This window comes from Balaenoptera ricei, chromosome 2, assembly GCF_028023285.1.
Source record: "Balaenoptera ricei isolate mBalRic1 chromosome 2, mBalRic1.hap2, whole genome shotgun sequence".
NCBI lineage: Eukaryota > Metazoa > Chordata > Mammalia > Artiodactyla > Balaenopteridae > Balaenoptera > Balaenoptera ricei.
In genome coordinates, this window is record NC_082640.1 from 110,903,455 (window position 1) to 110,927,123 (window position 23,669).

General features: G+C 42.4%; 1 protein-coding gene across 4 annotated transcripts in view; it reads left to right on the forward strand.

Moving 5' to 3' along the window:
* The window catches only part of RYR3 (ryanodine receptor 3), a 553,341-nt gene that overhangs the window by 279,664 nt on the left and 250,008 nt on the right, over window positions 1–23,669 (forward strand). For all 4 annotated transcript variants that reach the window (XM_059913701.1, XM_059913702.1, XM_059913703.1 and 1 more), the window contains exons 11-16: window positions 1,360–1,533; window positions 5,209–5,330; window positions 12,148–12,316; window positions 13,658–13,793; window positions 15,902–15,997; window positions 17,477–17,595. In XM_059913701.1, the coding sequence (XP_059769684.1) occupies window positions 1,360–1,533; window positions 5,209–5,330; window positions 12,148–12,316; window positions 13,658–13,793; window positions 15,902–15,997; window positions 17,477–17,595 (816 nt within the window). The remainder of the gene's footprint in view (window positions 1–1,359; window positions 1,534–5,208; window positions 5,331–12,147; window positions 12,317–13,657; window positions 13,794–15,901; window positions 15,998–17,476; window positions 17,596–23,669) is intronic.

Here is a 23,669-nt window from a genome sequence, read left to right on the forward strand (position 1 = left end):
CCTTCTGCCTTTTTATCTTGTCTGTCTTTCTGTGAATGTGGTTTTTGTTCCACAGGCTGCAGGAATGTAGTTCTTCTTGCTTCTGCTGTCTGCCCTCTGGTGGATGAGGCTATCTAAAAGGCTTGTGTAAGTTTCCTGATGGGAGGGACTGGTGGTGGGTAGAGCTGACTGTTGCTCTGGTGGGCAGAGCTCAGTAAAACTTTAATCCACTTGACTGTTGATTGGTGGGTCTGGGTTCCCTCCCTGTTGGTTGTTTTGCCTGAGGCAACCCAACACTGGAGCCTACCTGGGCTCTTTGGTGGGGCTAATGACAGACTCTGGGAGGGCTCACGCCAAGGAGTACTTCCCAGAACTTCTGCTGCCAATGTCCTTGTCCCCATGGTAAGCCACAGCCACACAGTCACCCCCCGCCTCTGCAGGAAACCCTCCAACACTAGCACGTAGGTCTGGTTCAGTCTCCCCTGGGGTCAGTGATCCTTCCCCTGGGTCCCGATGCACACACTACTTTGTGTGTGCCCTCCAAGAGTGGAGTCTCTGTTTCCTCCAGTCCTGTCGAAGTCCTGCCATCAATTCCCACTAGGCTTGAAAGTCTGATTCTCTAGGAATTCCTCCTCCTGTTGCCGGACCCCCAGGTTGGGAATCCTGATGTGGGGCTGACAACCTTCACTCCAGTGGGTGGACTTCTGTGGTATAAGTGTTCTCCATTCTGTGAGTCACCCACCTAGCAGTTATGGGATTTGATTTTACTGTGATTGCGGCCCTCCTACCGTCTCATTGTGGCTTCTCCTTTGTCTTTGGATGTGGGGTATCTTTTTTTGGTGAGTTACAGTATCTTCCTGTCGATGATTGTCCAGCAGCTAGTTGTGATTCTGGTGTTCTCGCAAGAGGGAGTGAGAGCACGTCCTTCTACTCCGCCACCTTGGTTCTGTCTTGATACTTATATTATTTTAACAGATATATTTAAAGCTCTGAGGCAGGGCATTTATATAACATAACCATTAAAATCATGGAAGATACAATTTGCTGAAAATAAGTTATTTGGCCAGTAAAGGGTTAGTTATTAAGGTATCTAAGTTGGGATGAAGAAAGTAGAAAATATAATGGAGAATTATATAAAACCAGAACCAAAGAGTGATTAAATAATCACTAAAGTAGCCAAAACTTGAAATCCATTGATTTTACAATTAGCAGCAGATAAAGGAAGCAAGCCTTTCTGCAGTCCTGGCTTGGACAGGCACATCATGATTATCCTGGTAATCGGTTCCCTGGCTTACAAATTCTGCACAGGTGACTTGCTTTATACATTGCATTTCTATTTAATCAGACATGCCTACCTTTGTTTCATTTTCTGTGAAATAGGAAATCAAGGAGAAACTAGATTCCAGTCACAAGCGAGATATAGAGGGCATGGGAGTCCCAGAAATCAAGTACGGAGACTCTGTCTGCTTTGTCCAACATATAGCCAGTGGTCTGTGGGTGACCTACAAAGCACAAGATGCCAAGACATCCCGCCTGGGACCTCTGAAAAGAAAGGTGAGGGGTTAGAAGGTCTGGAAGCAACTAGGCAAGAGAAGTGATTGTGAGAATCAGGTGAACATAATGTATGTTTACTTCTTACTGTTCTTACTATTCTGAAGAGTTATTTCTGTGACAGATTGTGTAGCCTAATGTGGTTACTCTGACCTCATATTCAGTGGGGGAAGAAAAGAGCTATATAGATGACAAATCTGTGAGGAGAGGGTAGAATATGTTCCATGTGCTCTAAAACCTGAACTAAATGACTTTTGGTGGTATGCTGTTTTGGGATTATCCACATCATTGCTCCTTTCATTTAAGTGGATAATTGAGTTATTGTGCAGTTTTCATAATATACAGACTAAATAGAATCTCTATAAAGAAAAACGCAGATTGCATGATAACAAGCGCACAGGAACCAACGTGCAGAATGATGAGATACCGTGGAATGATACTGTATTCACAGAGAATGAATCCAGATCTGAGTGGTCTGTCACAGCCTGCTACAGTGGGAAATCTGGCTTGGATACACAGAGCATCTTTTTTCCAGAAAGTCAATTGCCATAATAGGGTTTCTTTTGATAGGAACCAGAAAATAGATGCTCCAGGCATGATACTTTTTTTTTTTTTTTTTGAAAACCCTTAACAAAACATGGGTTTGGGTAGTCAAGGAGTCCCATAATAAGGTTCTAGGAAGCATTGTACACTATGTTTTGTATTTATCAGCCTAATGTGGAGGTGATGAAAAGTTTCCCAGAATGCTGGTTATTGTAAAAAAGGAGGTTGGGAGGAAACCATAAGGTAATAAATAGCTTATTTTTGTATAAAGTAAAACATACCAGGAAAACATCCAGAAAGGGTAAATAAAATTACAAAGAGGAAATAGAAAATAGAATAAGTAAGAGGGCACAAAGACTAGCTTTTATGAACCCAGCCCTTCCTCTGCCAACAATTATAAAGGCTGGATTAAACACAGAAACAAACCATTTGAAGGCTTCCAGAAGCAAGGTACCCAGGGCATGGGTACTAAAGATCCCAAATAGAATGTAAGTGCATTAAGGTGAGTTCCTCCTTTATCACCAGTTTCCCCTCAGCATTTTGCTGAGTTGCAGCACAAGGAGTGGGGTCTTCTGTTAGTTTCACTGGGCTGGAGAGACATATTTGTGATAAGGTCAGCCGAGGTTTCTGGGACTTGAGGAGCCACATTCCCCAGTGGAGGAAACTATAGAAACATGAACCTGAAATTCTATATGCAGCTTCCCCTAGCATCTTAAGCTGACTGTGGATAGAGTATGAAGCTAAGATAGTGAACAGAAAGTGTCAGCTATGGTGGAGAAGAGCAAAGCAGAGATGTGGACAGTATGACAGTACTAGGATACAGAGGTGGGGAATCGAAGTCCCTCAAGCTGGAATGGCCCCTGAAAATACAGTAGGTTTTCAACTGAATCCCCAAAAGGGCTCTAACCCAGGAGTAAGAGCTACACCCTGGAAATAAGGGCAAATTGAAAATCAATGCCAAAGGCCCATCATCTACCCTAACAACCAATGAGAAGAAAATTAAATCCTCTAAAGAGTATGATAATATCATCTAGCGTTTCCACAATTTTTCATACCTACTAAGATAAGAATGACATTTAAGAAAATAGAATTTGTGGATCTTGGCTGTAATTCTGTGTGGGTGGGGACACAGTCGAAGGACCCTGTCAACTAGGAGAGATCCCAGTTTACGGTGTTGATTTACTGTGCCTACCCCTGACTTTTTCTTCTGGCCATAGTCCAGAGGTCCATTTAATTGCTGGAATGTGCATGTGAATTTGCGAGATGCTTCCAGAAACTCTCTCTAAATGGTGCCATAATGCTCAGCCCTTGATAGGGCTGCCCAGCTCCATTTCGTGAGGAGCCAGTTAAGTTCCCCTCTATAAATACAAAGAATGTCCAATCTGTGTTAAGCATTTTATGAAACAAAATGGGAATTTAGAAAAACCAATGGGAAACAGACACAGTGAAAAACCTGACGAATGATACTTCACCTTAAAGGAAGGCTTCTGCTCTCTTCTCTTGGGTTATGGAATTCCTCGGAGAGAAAAAGGACCTTAGGACCTGAGCTGCAGCGATCAATAGGATACATAATAACAACATTGTAACAGCTGCATTTCCCCCATTTCTCATTACTTTCTTGTTTGATTGGCTGGTTTGAATGTGTTATCTGAACAAGCAAAACCTAAGGTCTTCAGGGACTGACCCGAAAGCTGGGACTGAGGCCAGAGTAAACCTAGTGAGATGTATTGCCAAATCTAAATGCAACATTGGTAGGCAGTTGCTGGGAAGTTCGGACAAAGTAAGGTTTTGAAAGAGTTGGTAAAGCCAATAGTAAGGGCATCCTTTGCTAATGCTTAAGCTACAGTGTATAGATGGCGTGCAAGGTCTTTTTTCGAAAATGAACATAAACTTGTACAAGCCAGCATTCTACTTCCTGTGTGAATTCATTAAATCAGGATATGCTTTCAGAAGAACATAAAATAAGGAAGAGATTTTCACATGGAAAGGAAAATAAGTTGTTTCTTTGTGCTAAAAATGAGGTACCAAAAATCCTTATTCTAAGGATATTTTTTGGAGCCACATATTTAATTGTCACAGAGACTGACTGACCCCCACCCCTCTTCCCCAGGACCTACAAATGGCCTCCCCTCACTTACTCACCATCCAGAGGAAACCATGCCAGGAACTTGAATCAGGATTTGGCCCTGACTTGAACTAGAGTCAAACCATCCCAGTTAATAACAGTATATATTTGGCCCTTCTAGAGAAAAAAACAGGTGACCTCCACGCCAAAAGATGCTAGCCCCACCCAAAAATTCTATCATGATGTCACTGGTGAGCAATAAGTATATTAGCTTCCAGACAACTGATCTGAGATCAGTAATATATTTCCCCTTATAACAAATATGCATCGAGTACCTTTTACATTCTAGGAAATATGCTAAATGACTTACATGTAAATCATCTAATCCTCTAAATAACCCTCTAAGTCCACCTGCAGATGGTGAAGTCAGCAGAGATTTGCCCAAGGTCGCACAGCTGGGATGTGGCCTAGCAGGATTAGAGCTCAGGTCAGCTGATACCCAAGCCCAGGCTTTCAAACCCCCTCTCTAGCCTCCATGAGAAGCAAGCTATCATCTCGAGCTGCTTCCCCAGTTCTACAGTCAGCTAACTCAGTGTAGCTGTCATTCAGGAGAGAAAGCCATGCCTGATCCCAGTAGAGGGTTTTAGAGGGTTTTATTTTAACTTGTCTTTCTTCTTCCTTGGTTTATCTCTGGAGGAAAAGGCTCTGAACAAAGTGATTTTTCTCATCTCCAAGGATAAGGTTTTGAGTTCATTTTAAGAGAGAAATCTATCATAAAATATGTTTTCACCCTTTCAAATGGGCCATCTAGGCCCAAGGAATTTATTGTAACTCACATCACAGCGGCACATAAAGTTTCATTTTCATCAAAGCACCGTGTCTCAGGAATGAGTCAATACGTCAGCAGTAGGGAGTATGGGGAAAATAACTTTTTTAATGTCCCACTTTCAAAATGGGCCCGGGGGGAACTTGGCTGGGGAGAAGGAGTACAAGGGATGAGGGGAATACTGCCAGAAACGTTGACTCTCCAGCTGTGTAACCTGGACCTGGTGTCCTTGGCTCTGGGGTAGGTCATACTCCATCAGGAAGGCCACATGGATGACGGGTTAACACTGCAGAGATGCCAGCATGAGGAGTCCCAGGCTGCCAGGATCATCCGGAACACGACCGCTTTATTCAGCCAGTTTGTAAGGTAGGTGAGCTCCTTCCCCTTCTCTGCTCGTCAGTTTCTATTTTGTGGCCATCCAATCCTACCGACCACCCCCTTTCAATACTATGAATTTTCAGGAAATAAGTGTGCACCAGCACAGAGTTTTGCCAGAAAGAGCTTGGGATTGAAACTTATTTCCCAGTAGGTAAGCTCCTTCCAGCTTCACTCTTGGCCCAACAGATGCCCAAGCCGCATTAGTTATTCAGGTTGGTGTCACCAACACCCAAGGTCTTCTCGTGAAAATTAAGTGGAGAGAGCTGGAGTGCTTTAAGTCCCGTTTGTATTAGCGCGCGAAGAGGGGAGGAGAGAGGAGTAATGGATCCACACCCTCTGTGCTATTTAGAAAGGCTTTCTACATCATTCAGAATTGTTGCTGTGGTTTGGTTCCAAGGAGATTTGCATGGAAGGCTTGGGTTACCCACCTATGGCTGGGACTTAAATGGGGAAAGTAACTTAGCCTGCTTGGCTCGTAATTCCTCCAGCCTCAACAGTGCCGCTGAAACAGAACTCTGTGGATTGTGTTCACCAGTTACCACGAGGAATGGATTCTGTTGTAAACAGTGCAGTGTTGCAAGCCGTCCTTCTCTCATAGGAAAATCTCTAAAGCCTAGAGGGTTTCAACTGCGTGTGTGAATTTGCATGAAGTGAGAAAAAAAATTTATACCTTTATTTTCCTTCCTTTTGAATCACTGTGATCCAAGGGATGTGTGTTAGTTAGGATACAGGCTAAGCTGCCATTGTGGTTCAGAATAAACTTTTATTTCTTTCTCAAGTAACAGTAGTATAGGGGAGGCAAGTGGTTTGAGGAAAACAGACCATGCTGCTACTGGGGCTCAGTTTTCTTCTGTCTTGCTGCTTTGAGATCTCCTACGGGTTCTTAAAGTATGTCCCTGGACCAGCCCAGCAGCATCACCTGGGAACTTGTTAAAAATACAAATTCTTGGGTTTTACCCCCGACAGACCTACTGAATCAGACACCTAGGAGTGGTACCTCAGCAAAACTGAGTTTTAATGGGCCCTCCAGTTGATGCTGATGCTTGCTCAAGTTTACAAACCACTGCCCTGGAGTAAAGGTCTTAACCTTGGCCAGATGTTAGATTCACCTGGGAAGCTTTTAACACCCTGATGCCCAGGTGGCATCTCCAAACAATTGCATCAGAGTCTCTGAGGTGGGATCCAAACACCAGCTTTTTCTTAGCGCTCCCCAGATAACTCTTATATTCAACCACAGTTGAGAACCAGCTGTGCTGGTATGTATTCTTCATCCATGTGATTAAAAATAGCTTACTAGTACCATGTCTAAGGTCCGTCCTGAAAAGATGGGAAGAGAGAGGAAGTAGAGCGCAAGCCATTTCTTTTTTTAAAAGATATAACCCAAAATTAGATCACCTTATCTTGCGTTCTATTGGCTAACAGTAGTAACATGGCCACATCTAGCTGAAGGAAGGCTGAGAAATATCATATCTGGTTGGTTGGCTATGTACAACTCAGGGGTCCTGATACTAAATTGAAGGAAGGCAAGTAGACAATAGGGGTATTCCTGCTACAGGATGGGACTGAGACCTGCAAGTCAATGATCTTTTGTCTGCTTTTGGCTCTTCCACTGGTTTTCTGTGAACCTTGAGCAAAATATTTCCTCCTTTTTATTCTGCATTACATCCAGACTGTTCTCCTTCTTCAAAGAAAGAGCCTAAGAACGAATGACTTGGTATGGGCAGAAAAAATTAGCTACATGTACACATGAAGGTTTCATATAGTCTGGGCTATGACCACAACCATCACCATAGGGAGTGGATGGTTTTATTAATCTGGCCCTCAATTCTCTCAGCCTCTGCCCTTATATCTTTCTTAAGTCAGGGGCCCCTACCTCACACATATACAAAAATTAATTCAAAATATATTAAAGACCTAATTGTAAGACCTTAAACTATAAAACCTGGAGGAGAAAACATAGGCTTAAATCAGCATGACCTTGAATTAGGCAATGGTTTCTTCAATATGGTACCAAAAACAAAACGTACAGAAGAAAACGTAGATAGATTGGACTTTATCAAAATTAAAAGCTTTTTTGCTGTGAAGGGCACCATTAAGAAAGTGAAAAAACAACCCATGATATGGCAGAGAATATTTGTGAATCATAGATCTGATAAGGGATTTGTATCTAGAATAAAGAATACTCACAACTCAGCATTAAGAAGACAAATGGAACCAATTTAAAAATGGGTGAAGGATCTAAATAGACATTTCTCCAAAGAAGATATATAAATGGCCAATAAGCACATGAGAAGATGTTCAATACCATCAGCTATCAGAAAAATGCAAATCAGAACCACGGTGATATAACACTTTATTCTCACTAGGATGGCTATAATCAAAAAGACTGTCAATTAGAAGTGTGGGATAGGATGTGGAGAAATTGGAACCTTCATACACTGCTGGTGGGAATGTAAAATGTTGCAGCCACTTGGGAATACAGTCCGGGCATTCCTCAAAATGTTAAACATAGAGTTACCGTGTGACTCAACAATTTCATTCCTAGGTATACGCCCAAGAGATATGAAACATAGGCACACACAAAAACTTGTACACAGATGTTCAAAGCAGCATTACTCATAATAGCCCCAAAGTATAAGCAACCTAAACATCTATCAGGTGATGAATGAATAAATAAAAGGTGCTATATCCACACAATGGAATATTATATGTCCATAAAAAGGAATGAAGTACTGATATACACTGCAACATAAATGAACCTTAAAAACATTATGCTCAGTGAAAGAAGCCAGTCACAAAAGAACACATATTGTATTATTGCATTTATATGAAATATCCAGAAGAGGCAAATCTGTAGAGACAGAAAATAGATTTGTGGTTGCCTAGGGCTGGGGTGGCAGCAGGTGAAAAGAGGAATGACTGCTAATGGGTGTGGGATTTGGGGGAAAGCTGAGGAAAAATTCTAAAGTTGATTTAGAATAAAGTTGCACAACTCTGTAAATATACTAAAAACCATTAAACCATTAAATTGTACCCTTTAAATAGATGACTGTATGATATGTGAATTATATTTCAGTAAAGCCGTTATTTTTAAAAATTCAGTGCAAGTTACATGCCAAACAATGGGAAAATTATTTTTAAACAGCTTTATTGGGTTATAATTCACATATCATAAAATTCATCCTTTTAAGTGTACAAGTCAATGAATTTTAATAAATTTACGGAGCCGTACAGCCATTGCCACAATTCAGTTTTAGAACATTTTCATCACCCCAAAAGGATTCTTATGCCCGTTGCAATTTATACTAGTTGCCACCCCCAGCCTTAGGCAACCAATCATCTATTTCTCTCACATTTTAATGCATTAAATTGATAAATCACACAATATATGATCTTTTGAATCTGGCCTTTTCGTTTGGCATTACATTTTTGAGGTTCATCCCTGTTGCAGTACATAATGGTGTTCTGTTCCTTTCTATTGCTGAAGAGTATTTCTGTGTATGTGTTTTATATATATATACATATACATATATATAAAAATTGTACACACATATGTACACATAAAGGTATATATGCATGTATATACGTGTGTGTGTATACATATTTATATATAGAGAGAGAGAGAGATACACACATACAGGTATACTCATGTCACATGCTAAAACATGTATATGATAATACAACACTGTCTTCCTTAATGTAGCTTTATAGTAAGTATTAAAATCAGGTAGAGTGAGTCCTCCTACAATTTTGTACTTTTTCTCAAAATTATTTTGCCTCTTCTAGGTCCTTTGCATTCCCATATAAATTTTAGGGTGAATTTGTCAATTTCTGTAAGAAAGTCTGCTAGGATTTTGATAGATATTGCATTGGATCTATAGATCAGTTTCAGGAAATTTTTGTCTTAATAATGAATCTTTCAATCCATAAACATAGAATGTCTGTCCATTTATTTATTCTTCTTGGATTCCTTTCAGCAAGATATTACAGTTTTCAGTGTATAAATCTTTCACTTCTTTTGTAAAATTTATTCCTAAGTATTTATTTTTGACGCAACTACAAATGGAAATGTTTTCTTAATTTCATTTCAGATTGTCCACTGCTGGTGTCTATGAATACTGGTATATAGATCAATCATGTATCCTGTGACTTAGATGAAATTTTTTAATCTACCAGGGGTAATTTTTGGTGTGGATTCTTTAGAATTTTCTACATACAGGATCATGTCATCTGGGAATAAAAAGTTTTTTTTTTCCTTTCCAATAAGAATGCCCTTTATTTCTATTTCTATTTTATTTTATTTTGCATGATTTCACTGGATAGAACATCCACTGCAATGTGGAATAAAGTAGAGAGAACGGACATCCTTGTCTTGTTCCTGAACTAGTGGGAAAACATTTGGTCTTTGACCATTAAGTATCATGTTAACTACAGGGTTTTTGTAGATGCCCTTTATCAGGTTGAGGAAGTTCTCCTCTATTCCTAGTTTGCTAAGAGCTTTTTATCTTGAATGAGTGTTAGATTTTGTCAAATTCTTTTTGTCTATTGAGATAATGATGTGGTCTCATCCTTTATTTATATAGCTTATTACATTACCTGCTTGAAAATGTAATTGAAGTCTATTATTGTTGAATTGTCTGTTTCTCCCTCAATTCTGTCAATTTTTGCTTCACACATTTTGGTCTCTGTTGTTGGGTGCTTTATGTTTATAATAGGTATATCTTCCCCCAAAATTGACTCTTATAATTATAAAACGTCTCCCTTTTTTTCTTTTTTTTTTTTTTTTCAGTTTTCCCCAAGTGTTTCTCTTCTTTGAAATTGAAGTATAGTTGGTTTACAATATTATACTAGTTTCAGGTGTACAGCATAGTGATTCAGTATTTTTGCAGATTACACTTCATTATAAGTTATCACAAGATAATGGCTATATTTCCCTGTGCTATACAATCTATCCTACTTGCTTAGGTATTTTATACATAATAGTTTGTCTGTTAATCCCATACCCCTATTTTGTTCCTCCCCACTTCCCTCTCCCCTTGGTTAACCACAAGTTTGTTTTCTGTATCTGTGATTCTGTTTGTTTTGCATATACATTCATTTGTATTATCTTTTAGATTCCATATATGTGATATCATACAATATTTGTTTTTCCCTCTCTGACTTGTTTCACTTAGCATAATATTCTCTAGGTCCATCCACACTGGTGTAAATGGCAGAAGTTCATTCTTTTTTATGCCTGAGTCCCTGGGCTTTCCAACCCTCTGTGTAACAATGTACTGCCCCATCAAGCTACAGAAATGCCTACAAACCTCTTCTTTCATCCTCATTTCTTATCACATGAAGAAACAAACACTTTTCTCTTAACTGGCATGAGTATCTCCAGTAAATGCAAAATATTTAAAAAAAAAAAAAAAAGAGAGGGAGAGAGAAAAACAAACTCTGCAACTAGACCAGAAATGTTGAGGAAAATGAATTCATCTTTCACTGAATCTAGAATTGGGGAGTCATTTCTGACTGGGTTTTTGTTCCCAAACCTTCACCTCATATCCACATGGGATTATCTTCCTCACTGTCTCTGTGTCCAATAATGTCCCAGAGAGTCATTAATAACCACTTCCTGAGCACCTGCCATGGGCCAGAGGACACACTGCAGAGAAATACCTCCTGCCTGTAATTCACTCTTCTCTCATTGTGTGCACTTGGCATCTTTATACAAAAATGGAATTATCATTACCTCATAACCTGAGTGTTTTCAGCCTTTGCTTTAGGCCTAGATCACAATCTTTTCTTAGCATGTGTCCAGACTGATATATAAGCAAATCTGCTGTAAATGAAAGGACAGCTCATTAGAAATTGACCACCAAGGAAAAACCCTGATGTTATTTACACATGGTATCAGTTCCCATTCTGCTGGGGCCACAGATGCAGTTCCACGGGGGCTGGGTCCATTTCCCCCTTCCTCTTCTTAGCCTTGGCCTCTGAAAGGCTCACTGGTGTCCCCCTCTCAAGGAGATGGGAAAACGAAGGGTCATTTTGTCATCTGTGGAGGTCTGTGGTCTCTCTGTGTTGAAAGGATTTAATTATAAGATTTGTTTGGAAAATTATGACAGAGGGAGTCAGACAGACATACATACAGGATGGGAGGAACACAACAGAGAAAGTGAGGGAGATGATGGGGATGTTGAGACAGAGAGGAAGGATGTTGAGAGATGGGACACTGGGGGAGGGGCAGGTAAACAGAGGCAGGGCACACAGAGGAAGGAGGGAGAGACAGATACAGAGAGCAAGGGAGACAGCAACAAATGGGGTGAGGAAGCACACACACAGAACACATGGGGTGCCTGCACACACACAAACATGAAGAGAAAAACACATGCAGAGGTATCACAAAGATGCGTGGAGAGAGACAGAAGACAAAGATGTAGATGGGGGAAGAGACCTGCTGATGAAACCCCTTCCAGCCAATGCTTAACCTATTCCAAGGATGTGTGATAGTCTAAAAGAGCTATGGGTTAATAAGTTTATTATTTATAAACGTGTTTCCACTTAAAAAGGAAAAATGGTGGCAGACAGCCAAGGGTCATTTCCCTGGATTTATGAAATGGCTTTAAAATTGAGTCAGAAATTCTCTCCCGTTGCTCTGTTTGTCGGCAAACTACAATTTGTGGTCATCTGTAGAGCGACTAGCCCGGGCAGCAGTCCGTGTGCCCAGCGTGGGGCAGGGAGGAGCCAGGACCTAGTGGACACTTGTCAGAGCCCTGCTGGGGACCCACTGCCTGAGCCGTGTCCATATTTGTGGTTTTAGTGGAAACAGCCGCACAGCAGCCCCTGTCAGCCTGCCGATAGAAGAGGTCCTGCAGACCTTACACGACTTGATCGCCTACTTCCAGCCCCCAGAGGAGGAGATGCAGCATGAAGACAAGCAGAACAAGCTCCGCTCACTCAAAAACAGACAGAATCTTTTCAAGGAAGAGGTAAGTCCAAAACATTAGAAACTGAGATTCTCTTTGTGTCCAGAGCTAAAGTACCCCCAATGACTACAGTTTAGCTTTGTCCCCATTCATGCACGTGTTTAAGAAAGAGACAGAGAACAAGAGAGAGAGGAAGCTGGAAAGAAAAGGATTCACTGGAAGCCGCCCTTCCCTGTAGGCACCCCTGATCACATTAGCAGCGAACATTGTCGTGCTTGTACGTGGGCACATTCAAACCAGATTAATTTAAAGCCTCAGTGTCACCTATGTATCCAAAATTCATCTTCCATAAATCTCAGCTACGAGAGTATGGCATTGGCTGTGATCACCACATTTTGGAAGATGTCAGAATTACCTTGGAAACTTGTTGGAAAAATACAGATGCCGAGGTTCCACCACATCAGAAATGCCTGAGGAGCTGGTTTGAGAGATACAGATGCTGCTATGTCTCAAGTCGAACTTGAGCATCTAAGTCACTTGGGATGAGGCCCGGATATAGGGGAAATACTAACTTGGGGCTCTAGGGACCCTGGCCCTAGTTCTGGCTCCATCCCTGGCTGTGTCTGTCCTTAGACAAGTCACATGCCTTTTCTGAACTTGGACGTGATGATTTGGCACTAATTTGAAGGTTATGGTCATATTCCTGCAGCCCCCCCATTCCTGGGGACAGGGCTCGTCCCTTGGGCATTTCCAAAGTTGATAGTGTGGGAAGTAGACCCATCCCTACCCAGCTTTCTGATGTGAGTAGACTTTGGCTGGGGGAACATTCTGTGTGCCTTATAGGGCTGTTGAAAGTACACTTAATACCTCCCTCCTGCTCTTTAAGAACAGCTGGGCACCGATATTTTTACTGGGCGGCATAGTATTGTAAATTAGCTGAAAAGTAGTTTAAGATCCTCTTTTATTGTCTCTAAATTCCACCTCTTTTCAAGGGGATGGGGAGATGTCTTGTGCATCTAAGAGAAAAATAGGTCCTATATCCAGGACTGTTTCTGGGTGAGTCAGAATCATTTCACACCTGACACAGGGCAGGCTTCTGTGAGACTCATTCATGCTCCCCCTTCCTCAGTATGTCCTTGGATTGAGTTAAACACGTGGGGAGCAAACCCGTCAGAGGAGACTGCTGATACTCCCCAAATGGGTGCTATTTAGGTCTCTGGGGCATAAAAATGCATGTTTTGTTTTGGGGAGGAATAAACAACATCCAAACTGGCACCATGAAGGTCTCTTTGCATATTAGCATTATCAGCTTTAAAAGGTGAATGATCTTGGAGAGGAAAGAACAAAAGGGATCCCATGATCTTAATCAAGTATTTTTACTTTTTGCCCAACTCACCTTCACAGGGGATGTTGGCCCTTGTGTTAAACTGCATTGATCGCTTGAATATCTACAATAGCATAGCACACTTCGCAGGGATTGCCAGGGAGGAGAGTGGGATGGCCTGGAAAGAAATTCTGAACCTACTCTACAAATTGCTGGGTAAGTACATACCCAGAGCCCTCTCCCTGGGAAGGTGGCCAAGGGTGGTCTGTAGGTATTTCCATGGGACAAGCTAAGACTGTCATCCAGCCTCATTCTTTGGAAGCTTTTGTTAAATCATTTGATTCTAAGCCAGCCATTCATTCTGTTAACTGGTAGCTGCTCGTGCTTTCCAAACTGACAGCAAGATGTCAGCAAGTAGAAGCAAATAGTGATCAGTTTTGCCAGAACTACCTGTGAAACCCTTAACACTCACACTCCCTGAACCTCAGTTCTTCATCTTTAAAATGAGGGAGCAAGACAAAAATACATTTCAGGTCCCCTCCAGTTCTAGACCTTTGACACCTGCAGTTGGAGGATGGTTACCCTCTTCAACTGTGTGCCCTTTCACCCTCCACTTGTTGAGCAGTCATGATTCCTGCTGCTTTGGCCTGTTCCTTATTTCATTTTGGTGGAAAGAAAAAGGCAAAGAGTAGGGATGTTCCAGCATCCAGCCTTTCTTCTCACAACTGTGAGTGTATGGTGACCTTCCGGTGCCTGCTGTAACTGATGCCATCACATGGGCCCAGGCTGCCAGGCTGCAGGAGGAAGACAGCATCAACCTCTGCGAGAAGGTGGCCACCAGTAATGGCTCAGCCATGGTAACGTGGCAGCATTTTAGTACTTTGCTGTGATGTAAATGTCCCATTGAGAGGAAGTCCATGGAAAGCTGAACAGGCCAGAGGGGAGGCCAGAGAAGTCAGATTAGACTCATTCTCCATGTCAAGGGTCAGGCTGATTAGACTGCCACTGTATTTAGTGACCTCATAAAGTCTCTTCCAACTCTAACATTTTGTAGTGATGTGGCTCGAACTCAGTAGTAATTATTACAATAATAGCTAACATTTGTTGAGTTCTGTATGCCAGGCAGTAGAATATCTCTTTTTGATCCACAGAGCAACACTGTGAGGTGTAGGTACTATTACCAATTTATTGATGAAGAAACAGAAATGCTCATAACTTATCCAAGGTCACACATGTTGTAAGTGATGGAACTGTTTTGAGGCCAGACAGCCTGACCCCAGAGCCTCGAGGTTAATCCCTTGCTGGGGCCAACCCGAAAAGTGGGGTAGGAGCTCAGACTGAATTCTGGAGGTACAAAACAGAGGTCCTGAGGAAGACATTTCCTTATCCAAATACCTTACAAACATCTGTCAAACCCGTGGTCTTTGAAAGCCAACAGCATGAAGAACAGGCTACTTGGGGGCCAATCAACTTACACGGACTTATTCCAGAGTTGCATCTACAGTACAGGCCTATGGAGGGAAGGTTACTTGGTCTAGATTGGTGGAAATCTAATGACAGCATATTCTCTCTCTCGCTTTACAGTATCACCTACCAGTGGTCCTCAGATAATGAACAAGCATCAGAATCAGCTGGAGGGCTGGTTAAAACACAGATGTTGGGCCCCATCCCCAGAGTTTCTGGTTCAGTAGATCTGGGATAAGGCCAGAGAAATTGTGTTTTTAACAAGTTCTCAGGTGATACTGACATTCCTCTCCAGGGATACACTTTGGGAACCACTGTCCTGTGCTGATGTGTTTTAGATATTTTAGAGTTTCATGTTTTGTTATTACTTACCTCTTAGTTTAACCAGCCTTTTCAGTTGTGTTCATTTGGATGCCTTCCTTTAGCACTGAAGAATAGCAGGTCTGTAGCTAAATTTGAGAAAACGTTAGAGGAAACTGAATTCTTAAGCCAGTAACCAAGCAGATATTATTTTCTTGCTTATCACTATCTGAAGTAATTTTATTAATTTGTGTGTATATTGTCTCCCTCTCCTGTTTCACAAACGCAGGGAATCTGTTGTTGCATTCCCACTGCTTTATTCCCAGCAAGTAGACAGATGCCTGGTACACAGTAGAATTTCTGGAAATATTTGAGTGAATGGTAGATTTTTTACTCTCCAAAATGTAGAAACAGGATTGTATCAAAGGGCTTGGGAGGGGAAGAGTGTTACTCTATTCTTTTTAGTTGCTAAGCAGGTGGAGTATTGAACAGCACCCCAAGTTCTCAGGCCCATCACTGTGCCCTTTAACCTACATGATCCAATGTGTTCTTGTTCACAGCTGCTCTCATTCGTGGAAACAGAAACAATTGCGCTCAATTCTCCAATAACCTTGATTGGCTAATCAGCAAATTGGACAGACTAGAATCTTCCTCAGGTAAGATTTGACAGGAAACATAACTGGAGAAGGTGGGGGGTTTTTAATTTCTGTTAAAAAAAAGAAAACAAAGTTGAATCTCTGAACAATTCTTTTTTCCACTGGATTGCAAGCAATCCTCAATAATTACTTTAACGAAAAGAAATATAAAGTCCTAAATTTTCCTGGCGCTCTTATAACTTTATTGAACAACTTTAACCCATGCTTCAAATATCTTTCCTTTTCTGCTTCATTTTTCACTTTGTGCCTTCATCTCCACCCTCTGGGTTCTTGACTCGCCCTCTCCCCACCCCAGGGTGCTGGTCCCCTTCTAACTGCTACTTGGACTGTTATTCTCTGGGTTTCTAAACCCTGTCTGGACATAGTGCTCTCAACTCTTTGGTTAGAAGCAGGTCTAAAGGATGACCAAGAACTTAGAGGAAATGATAATCCTCATACTCCCGAATCACCCTTAACATCCTATCTAGAGCCCTTCTTGGTGACTCCCAGATAATTTGAGCCAAGAAGAGTGGTCCTCGTTGGTAAGTGACCATGCCCTGAGGCTCTACAGTTTGCTTCCTCAGAGATGAGAGAACATGAGAGGTGTGGGCCCCCATCTGGGAAGCTAAAAGGTTTTTAATGCTCTTTTCATTGTCTAGTGATGGCAGGAGCTTGGACAGGCCAAGGCAAGGCTCCTCCAGGACCATCCACCTACATATGTCTTCTTCCAAAGCCTCTGTTTTCTTCAGTGCCTCCACCCATGGGCCAGACTACATTTTAGGGTAATTTATGAAAACCTTGAAAGAAACAGAATCAAGAGGAATCTTCTCAATAGAACCAATAAAGATATTGGCCAACTACTTCCCATGCATTTCCACCCCGGTGTTAACCCTGTAGGTGCTAGGCTGCAAGGGCACCTGTTAGTTTTTCTTCAACCTTCACTTAATACAGAAAACCATCCAGTGTGCCCAGGAAAGGGGACAAAGCCAAATAGTCTTTATTTGTGAGCTTATAGTTTACTGACATACCAGTGCATCTAAAATAAAAATTCTGGGATGATTCCTAGAAAAATTCTTATTCAAGGAACACTCAGACTATTTTCTAAATTACTTGAATGACCTTTAGAATTTATAGTAAACTAAGTATCCCATTTTCTATCTGTTTTTAAATTAAGTATTGCTTGGTTTGATCAAATTAAGGATTCTATTTTAAAGCTGCTTCTCTATATTTTGACACAGAAGGATCCTGTCTTTGTCCAGGAAGAGGGAGATGGGGTTAGTGATGAATAAACTCACTTCTGAATTACAGACTGGTTGGCCCCAGAGGCTTTTGAGCCATCCGAGGTGGCTGCATTTTTCTTCTGGCTGGAAGTATTTAATAGATTCAAAGAAATGACGATACTCTGTTCACTCAGGATGGTCCTTTCACTCTCAGGTTTCTAATTATAGTCAGTTCTGCAGGTTATTTAACGTCCAAATGGTTTTTGTGGTATTCGTGTAGGTATCTTGGAAGTTTTGCACTGCATCCTGATTGAAAGCCCAGAAGCCTTAAACCTGATAGCAGAAGGCCACATCAAGTCAATCATCTCCCTGTTGGATAAGCACGGGCGAAATCACAAGGTGGGTATAGAAAGAACCCCAAACAGTGTTTGACTTTACCCGGCTTTTCCCTTTCTGCCACTTAATAAGTGTTCTGTGTTACTGAGAGGATGTTGACTACTCTCTTTCTTGGCTTTGATTTAAAATAATAATAATAGTAATACCTTTGGAAACTGAGGTCCTGAAAGACCCTTCCTCCCTAAGAGCATATTCCGAGCCAGTCACGCGGGATCTTGGGTGGTCCCCTCAGTTTCCACCAGCTTCCCAAGCCTGGCTCATCATTACCCCTTAACCCACAGCTGGCTGTGTGTGGGGCGCTCAGCTCCTTACAAGGCCAGCTGCAGGATTCACGCCCACCCTCGGGTCTAAGAGCTTTAGTAGTGAAACAGCTAATACCAAGCTTTATAAAGCAGCTGTACAGAAATCAGATTTAGAATAATGTAGAAAGTCTTGGCAACATGGCATGTTCTTAAATGAAATCAGACTTGCCATGAGTCAAACCAGGTGAAGTAAATGGGTCTGCATGAACAAGCCGGAAGGGGCAAGCTGTGGGGCTCTCCCTCTGATACAAAACAGGTGTGTGACCTTGCACCCCAGTCATTTCAGCTGTAAAATGGAGCCGTCGCCAGCTCACTTATGAAGGTGGAATGCTATATCACGTTTTTCTGAGGTCTCTTAAAGTTCTAACATCTCTATTTTTATGGCATTATATCTCTAAGACACAATGATCTCTGGGGAAAGTCTATTAAAATATGTCTTATCCTGACCCTTCGACATCTGCCCCGTATATGGGGGTTGCTGTGATGACTTGCTAGCGAGCAGGCAGGTACTTCAAGGCTGAGGGGGTGCATTTCAAGAGCAGATGGCATAATTGGATGTGAGGGACGGCCGCTGGGCTCATGTAGAGTGGAGAGAACCCAGCTTGGTCACTGGCCCTCTCTGCTCGCCATCAGTTGGGGTCACTGCACATCGGAGACATGTCTCAGGCGGTCCAGGAGAACAAGCCTCCGTAGCACTGCTTGGATGATATGTGTCATCCTTAGGAAACAAACAAAAAAAAGCTGTGGTCCTTAGCATCTGTGAAATTGCCTGGCAAAGAACAAAAAGAAATATATGGGGTCTGTAATTGCTTTCCCAAATGTGGTGAATCAAAAGCAGGCATGAGGCTCCTGCTTCAGCCCAGCTTAGCTACGTTCCAACATGTTCCTTCCCGTCTGCAAAGTGTAATGAGCGTAATTGATAAGCACCCGAGTAACCTGTGGCCTGAGCCATGAGCTATGGGCACATGTCAAGAGGAGCCCTTAGACAGGAAAGCTGCTCTCGTTTCGTTGCTCCCAGGGCTGCTTTACGATCACACCACAGAACACTCTTAGTAAATAACCAGCTTTGCGATGGCTTCTTTCAGCCAAAAGCCACAAAGCCTTTAATGGATTGTCGCTCGGCGGAAAGTTGATTACTGTTCTGCCCATTCCACTGTTGAGAAAACTGAGGCCTAGGAAGCTGCAGGGCTTTGCTAGAAAGCAGTGCCTGGTCTGATAATGTTACCTGAGTGCACTAGCAGAGTAGTCTTTAATCTTCCAGAGCCAGGGCACTGTTTGAGAAATTCTGGCAATGATGTCAAAGTTGAGGCAATGTGACTTCATACGATAAGTCAGTGTTTCTCAGACTGGAATTTGAGGGCCCCTGTGGGTCCATGAAGGTGGTCTTCAGGGTCATGACACTTCTTGTTAAAGGTCTGTAGATGTGGTGGCTTTGAGAAACCCCTTACTGTACCATGCCACCTCCAATCACATGTTTAGAATGGGGAGGCATTCTTTGTTTCCTTCCTGAGTTCCCTCAGGGCTCACCATAGGGGCGGCTATAATACGACAGCTGATGGCTGTGACATCCTTTGTTTACTGATATGGCAGGCAATATTTTAGTTCTCAGTTCTATCCTTGCTGTGGAAAGCATTGCCACTCATCTAAAGCATGATCAAATTTAGGTCAAAAGGTTAGAGGGAAAGAGCACAGTCTTTGGAGTGAAAGGGACAGGGGTGGGATGTGCTGCCCATGTCCCGTTTTCTGAATGTACTCTACCTCCTGACCTCGCAGTGACGAGCGACCAGCCACAGTGACGCGGCTCATGGTGATCCCTCAGCGTCTCCTCACTTTCTGCTTTTCCAGAAACCATCAAAACTGTATCTGTCTTCAAAACTTACACAGACCTACTAGAGAATGGACTTGAGGATATGGGGAGGGGGAAGGGTAAGCTGTGACAAAGTGAGAGAGTGGCGTGGACATATATACACTACCAAATGTAAAATAGATAGCTAGTGGGAAGCAGCCGCATAGCACAGGGAGATCAGCTCGGTGCTTTGTGACCACCTAGAGGGGTGGGATAGGGAGGGAGGGAGGGAGGGAGATGCAAGAGGGAGGAGATATGGGGATATATGTATATGTATAGCTGATTCACTTTGTTATAAAGCAGAAACTAACACACCATCGTAAAGCAATTATACTCCAATAAAGATGTTAAAAAAAAAAAAAAGATTACAAAATCAAGCAAATGAACAAAGAACAAAAACCAAAAACAACAACAACAACAGACAACTTAGTTCAGATGCCACGCCCTCCCTGAAGCTTTTTCTGAATCCCAGTTGGACATGATCTCCTCTCCTCAATACTTGTACAACTGTGCACACTGTTACATGGTGTTTTCACTCTGCCTTTCCTTATAATTATATTACATGTATACTTCTCTCAGAGACTAAGTTCCTTTGCAGCAGGGACCTTGTAAACCCCATAGTGCCCAGCTCATATGTTATACATGACAGGCATTTAATACATGTTTGCTGAAGGTATAATGAATGAATGAGAGGAATGGACGCGTAGAGCCAGAATCTACTCCTGTCTCATCTTGAATGATTGGATGGTAGCTCACATATACGTACAAGTCTCATCTCATCCAACAGATGGCTATTAGTAGTAAGAAACACACCTATTATGTTGGTAGCACCCATGTTACTGGGTAAAAAGAACAATTCCTGAAAATTATAACAGTTACCCTCTAATTTTTCCATGGAGTAAGCATGTAATAATAAAAGTAAAATATGCCCTTTTCACTTGTCCCCCCCCCCAACCTACCTTACTCCAAACCTGCTCAGTGTTATCACAGATTAATATTTTTTATTATCTTCTTTGTTTCACAAGGATTTGGAGCCACCTGTGAGAAACATACATGGTAAAATAGTAATATCATTGGTCCTGAGAAAGTATGAATCAGAACTGAAAAGTTAGCCTGGGGTGGGGATTTGGGGCAGGAGGGGGCGGTGCAGAAGAGAACACAGGGAAGCAAACCATTAACTCCCACGGACCTGCTACAGTAGCTCCATAAAATCACCTCTGAGTTCCCAGGCAGCCAATGTAGACGTGTTCCTAACCACCCAGTTTGCGCATCTACAGCGAGAACAGAACCTGTTCCTCAGGGGCAGCAAAGCACTCATTTCTCAAATATACAACCTGACAACAAATTCACAGAATTAAGTACGTTTTGCATTTTTAAACATTGTTTTTATAGATAAATCTGAGGACAGAACTGCACCAGCCAAATGATATGTCCGTGGATGTACAATACCTATTTCTTACCTTTAAAGCAGAATTCCCACAGGAGCCTGTGTCTGGGGTAGTGACTAATGGAGATTAAAAGCACAAGAGAGGATCTTAGATGAAATGTGGTGTCATTGATGAAAATGATTACAGCTAAGCAGCAAATGAACTCCACAGAGTGGGCCAGGGAAATTCTCAAGTTGGGCCAGTGTACAGATTAGAGAAGCCTAATTCCTAAGACAGACAACCCCAGATTCTCACAGCGAAGTCATTGTCTGAGGCCGGCCAGCGGGAGGGCTCCGTGCTGTGTGGTCGTTCAGAAACACAGGCTCCTTCTCTGTAGCGGCCCCACTGTCCCCCAGGACAGGACTTCACAGACTGTCATGTGCTTATGAATCTCTTGGGAATTGAATCAGATATGAATCTCTGATCTGGTAAGTCCGGGGGTAGGTCTGAGCATCTGTACTTCTGGCAAGCTCCTAGGTGATGCCAGCGCTGCTGGGTCCCACTTGAAATAAGGAGACCCTTGGGATTTGTAATCCTTCCTTGGATCGCCACATCCAGCTGGAAAGAGAGAGGGAGTATAGGGGCTGGGCCTGAAAGCAGTGTACATCACATCCACCACTTTCCACGGGGCCAGAACTCCGTCACATGACCCCACAGAACTGCAAGGGAGGCTGGGAAATGTAGCCTCTCTGTGCTCAGGACGAGAAGGAGGCAGAGTCTGGTGACCACTGGGCGGTACCTGCCACAGCCTGCCACTCATCCCAGAGGTCTCTGGGATGCTCCCTGTCTGTCAGAAAGTACAGATGACCCCTAGCACTGTGTGCATGTCCCCCACGTGGACTGGCCCATCTGTACTCCCTTCACTTTTTTAAAAATTTTATTGGAGTATAGTTGATTAATAATGTTGTGTTAGTTTCAGGTGTACAGAAAGTGGTTCAGTTACACATATATGCATATTCATTCTTTTTTGGATTCTTTTCCCATATAGGTTATTACAGAATATTGGGTAGAGTTCCCTGTGCTGTGCAGTAGGTCCTTGTTGGTTATCTGTTTTTTATATAGTAGTGTGTGGATGTTAATCGCAAGCTCCTAATTTATCCCCTTCTCCACGTTTCCCCTTTGGTAACCATAAGTTTGTGTTTGAAATTTGAGAGTCTGTTTCTGTTTTGTAAATAAGTTCATTTATATCATTTTTTAAAAATTAGTTTCCACATATGAGTGATATCATAATATATTTGTCTTTCTCTGTCTGACTTACTTCACTTAGTATGTCATCTCTAGGTCCATCCATGTTGCTGCAAATGGCATTATTTCATCCTTTTTTATGGCTGAGTAATATTCCACTGTATATATGTATCACATCTTCTTATCCATCCCTCTGTCGATGGACATTTAGGTTGCTTCCATGTCCTGGCTATTGTAAACAACACTGCAGTGAACATTGGGGTGCATGTATCTTTTTGAATTATGGTCTTCTACAGGTATATGCCCAGGATTGGGATTGCTGGCACCCTTCACTTTTTTAACAGATGAGTTTTTTTTTTTTTAAATTAGTAGCTACTTTATTTATTTATTTATTTATTTATTTTTATTTTTGGCTGTGTTGGGTCTTCATTTCGTGCGAGGGCTTTCTCTAGTTGCAGCAAGCGGGGGCCACTCTTCATCGCGGTGCAGGGGCCGCTCTTCATCGTGGTGCGCCGGCCTTTCACTATCGCGGCCCGTCCCATTGCGGGGCACAGGCTCCAGACGCGCAGGCTCAGTAGTTGTGGCTCACGGGCCCAGTTGCTCCGTGGCATGTGGGATCTTCCCAGACCAGGGCTCGAACCCGTGTCCCCTGCGTTAGCAGGCAGATTCTCAACCACTGCGCCACCAGGGAAGCCCACCTTTCACTTTTAAAAGAACCCATTTAAACTTTTTCGGAAAAGGGAGTTTGCCCCTATTTCCCATTTTACCCAAAGAAATGCCTTCTAAAACAAAGCTTGAACAATGTCAGCACATTCTTTATGGCATCATTTATTTGTAGGCGACATACTACTCCCTTAGTCTGTGTGTTTTCTACTGAGCCTTTTTTCTTCTCACGGTTCCTATTGTATGTGGATTAAGCTCTGCTTTTCTTCCGGCTGTGACAGCAAGGCTCCTACAGCTGTCGCTCCAAGGCAAAACAGATGAAAATGTGCGATAGGCTGGGTGATAAGTATTTAATTTCCTGGCCATCTATGGCTCTTTTCTTAGAGTGGGAAATCATCCTCTGGATTTCCAGTGCCACAGTCAGTATGTTTCACGCAGTGGTAATGGTGAGAGTCCTCCGTAAAACTGCCTTTGGGGTTCTTTTCTGCTCGTCCCATAATTGTGCTTTGTATTTATCTGGAATGAAATTGACATGCAGGGAGTCAGGTAGGAAATTCGTTTGTGAGAATTATGGATACAGATGCCATCAACAACCTGAAGCCGTCCAACCCCACCAAGCACTGAGTCTTCGGTGGTCACTTTGTGAGACTGGAC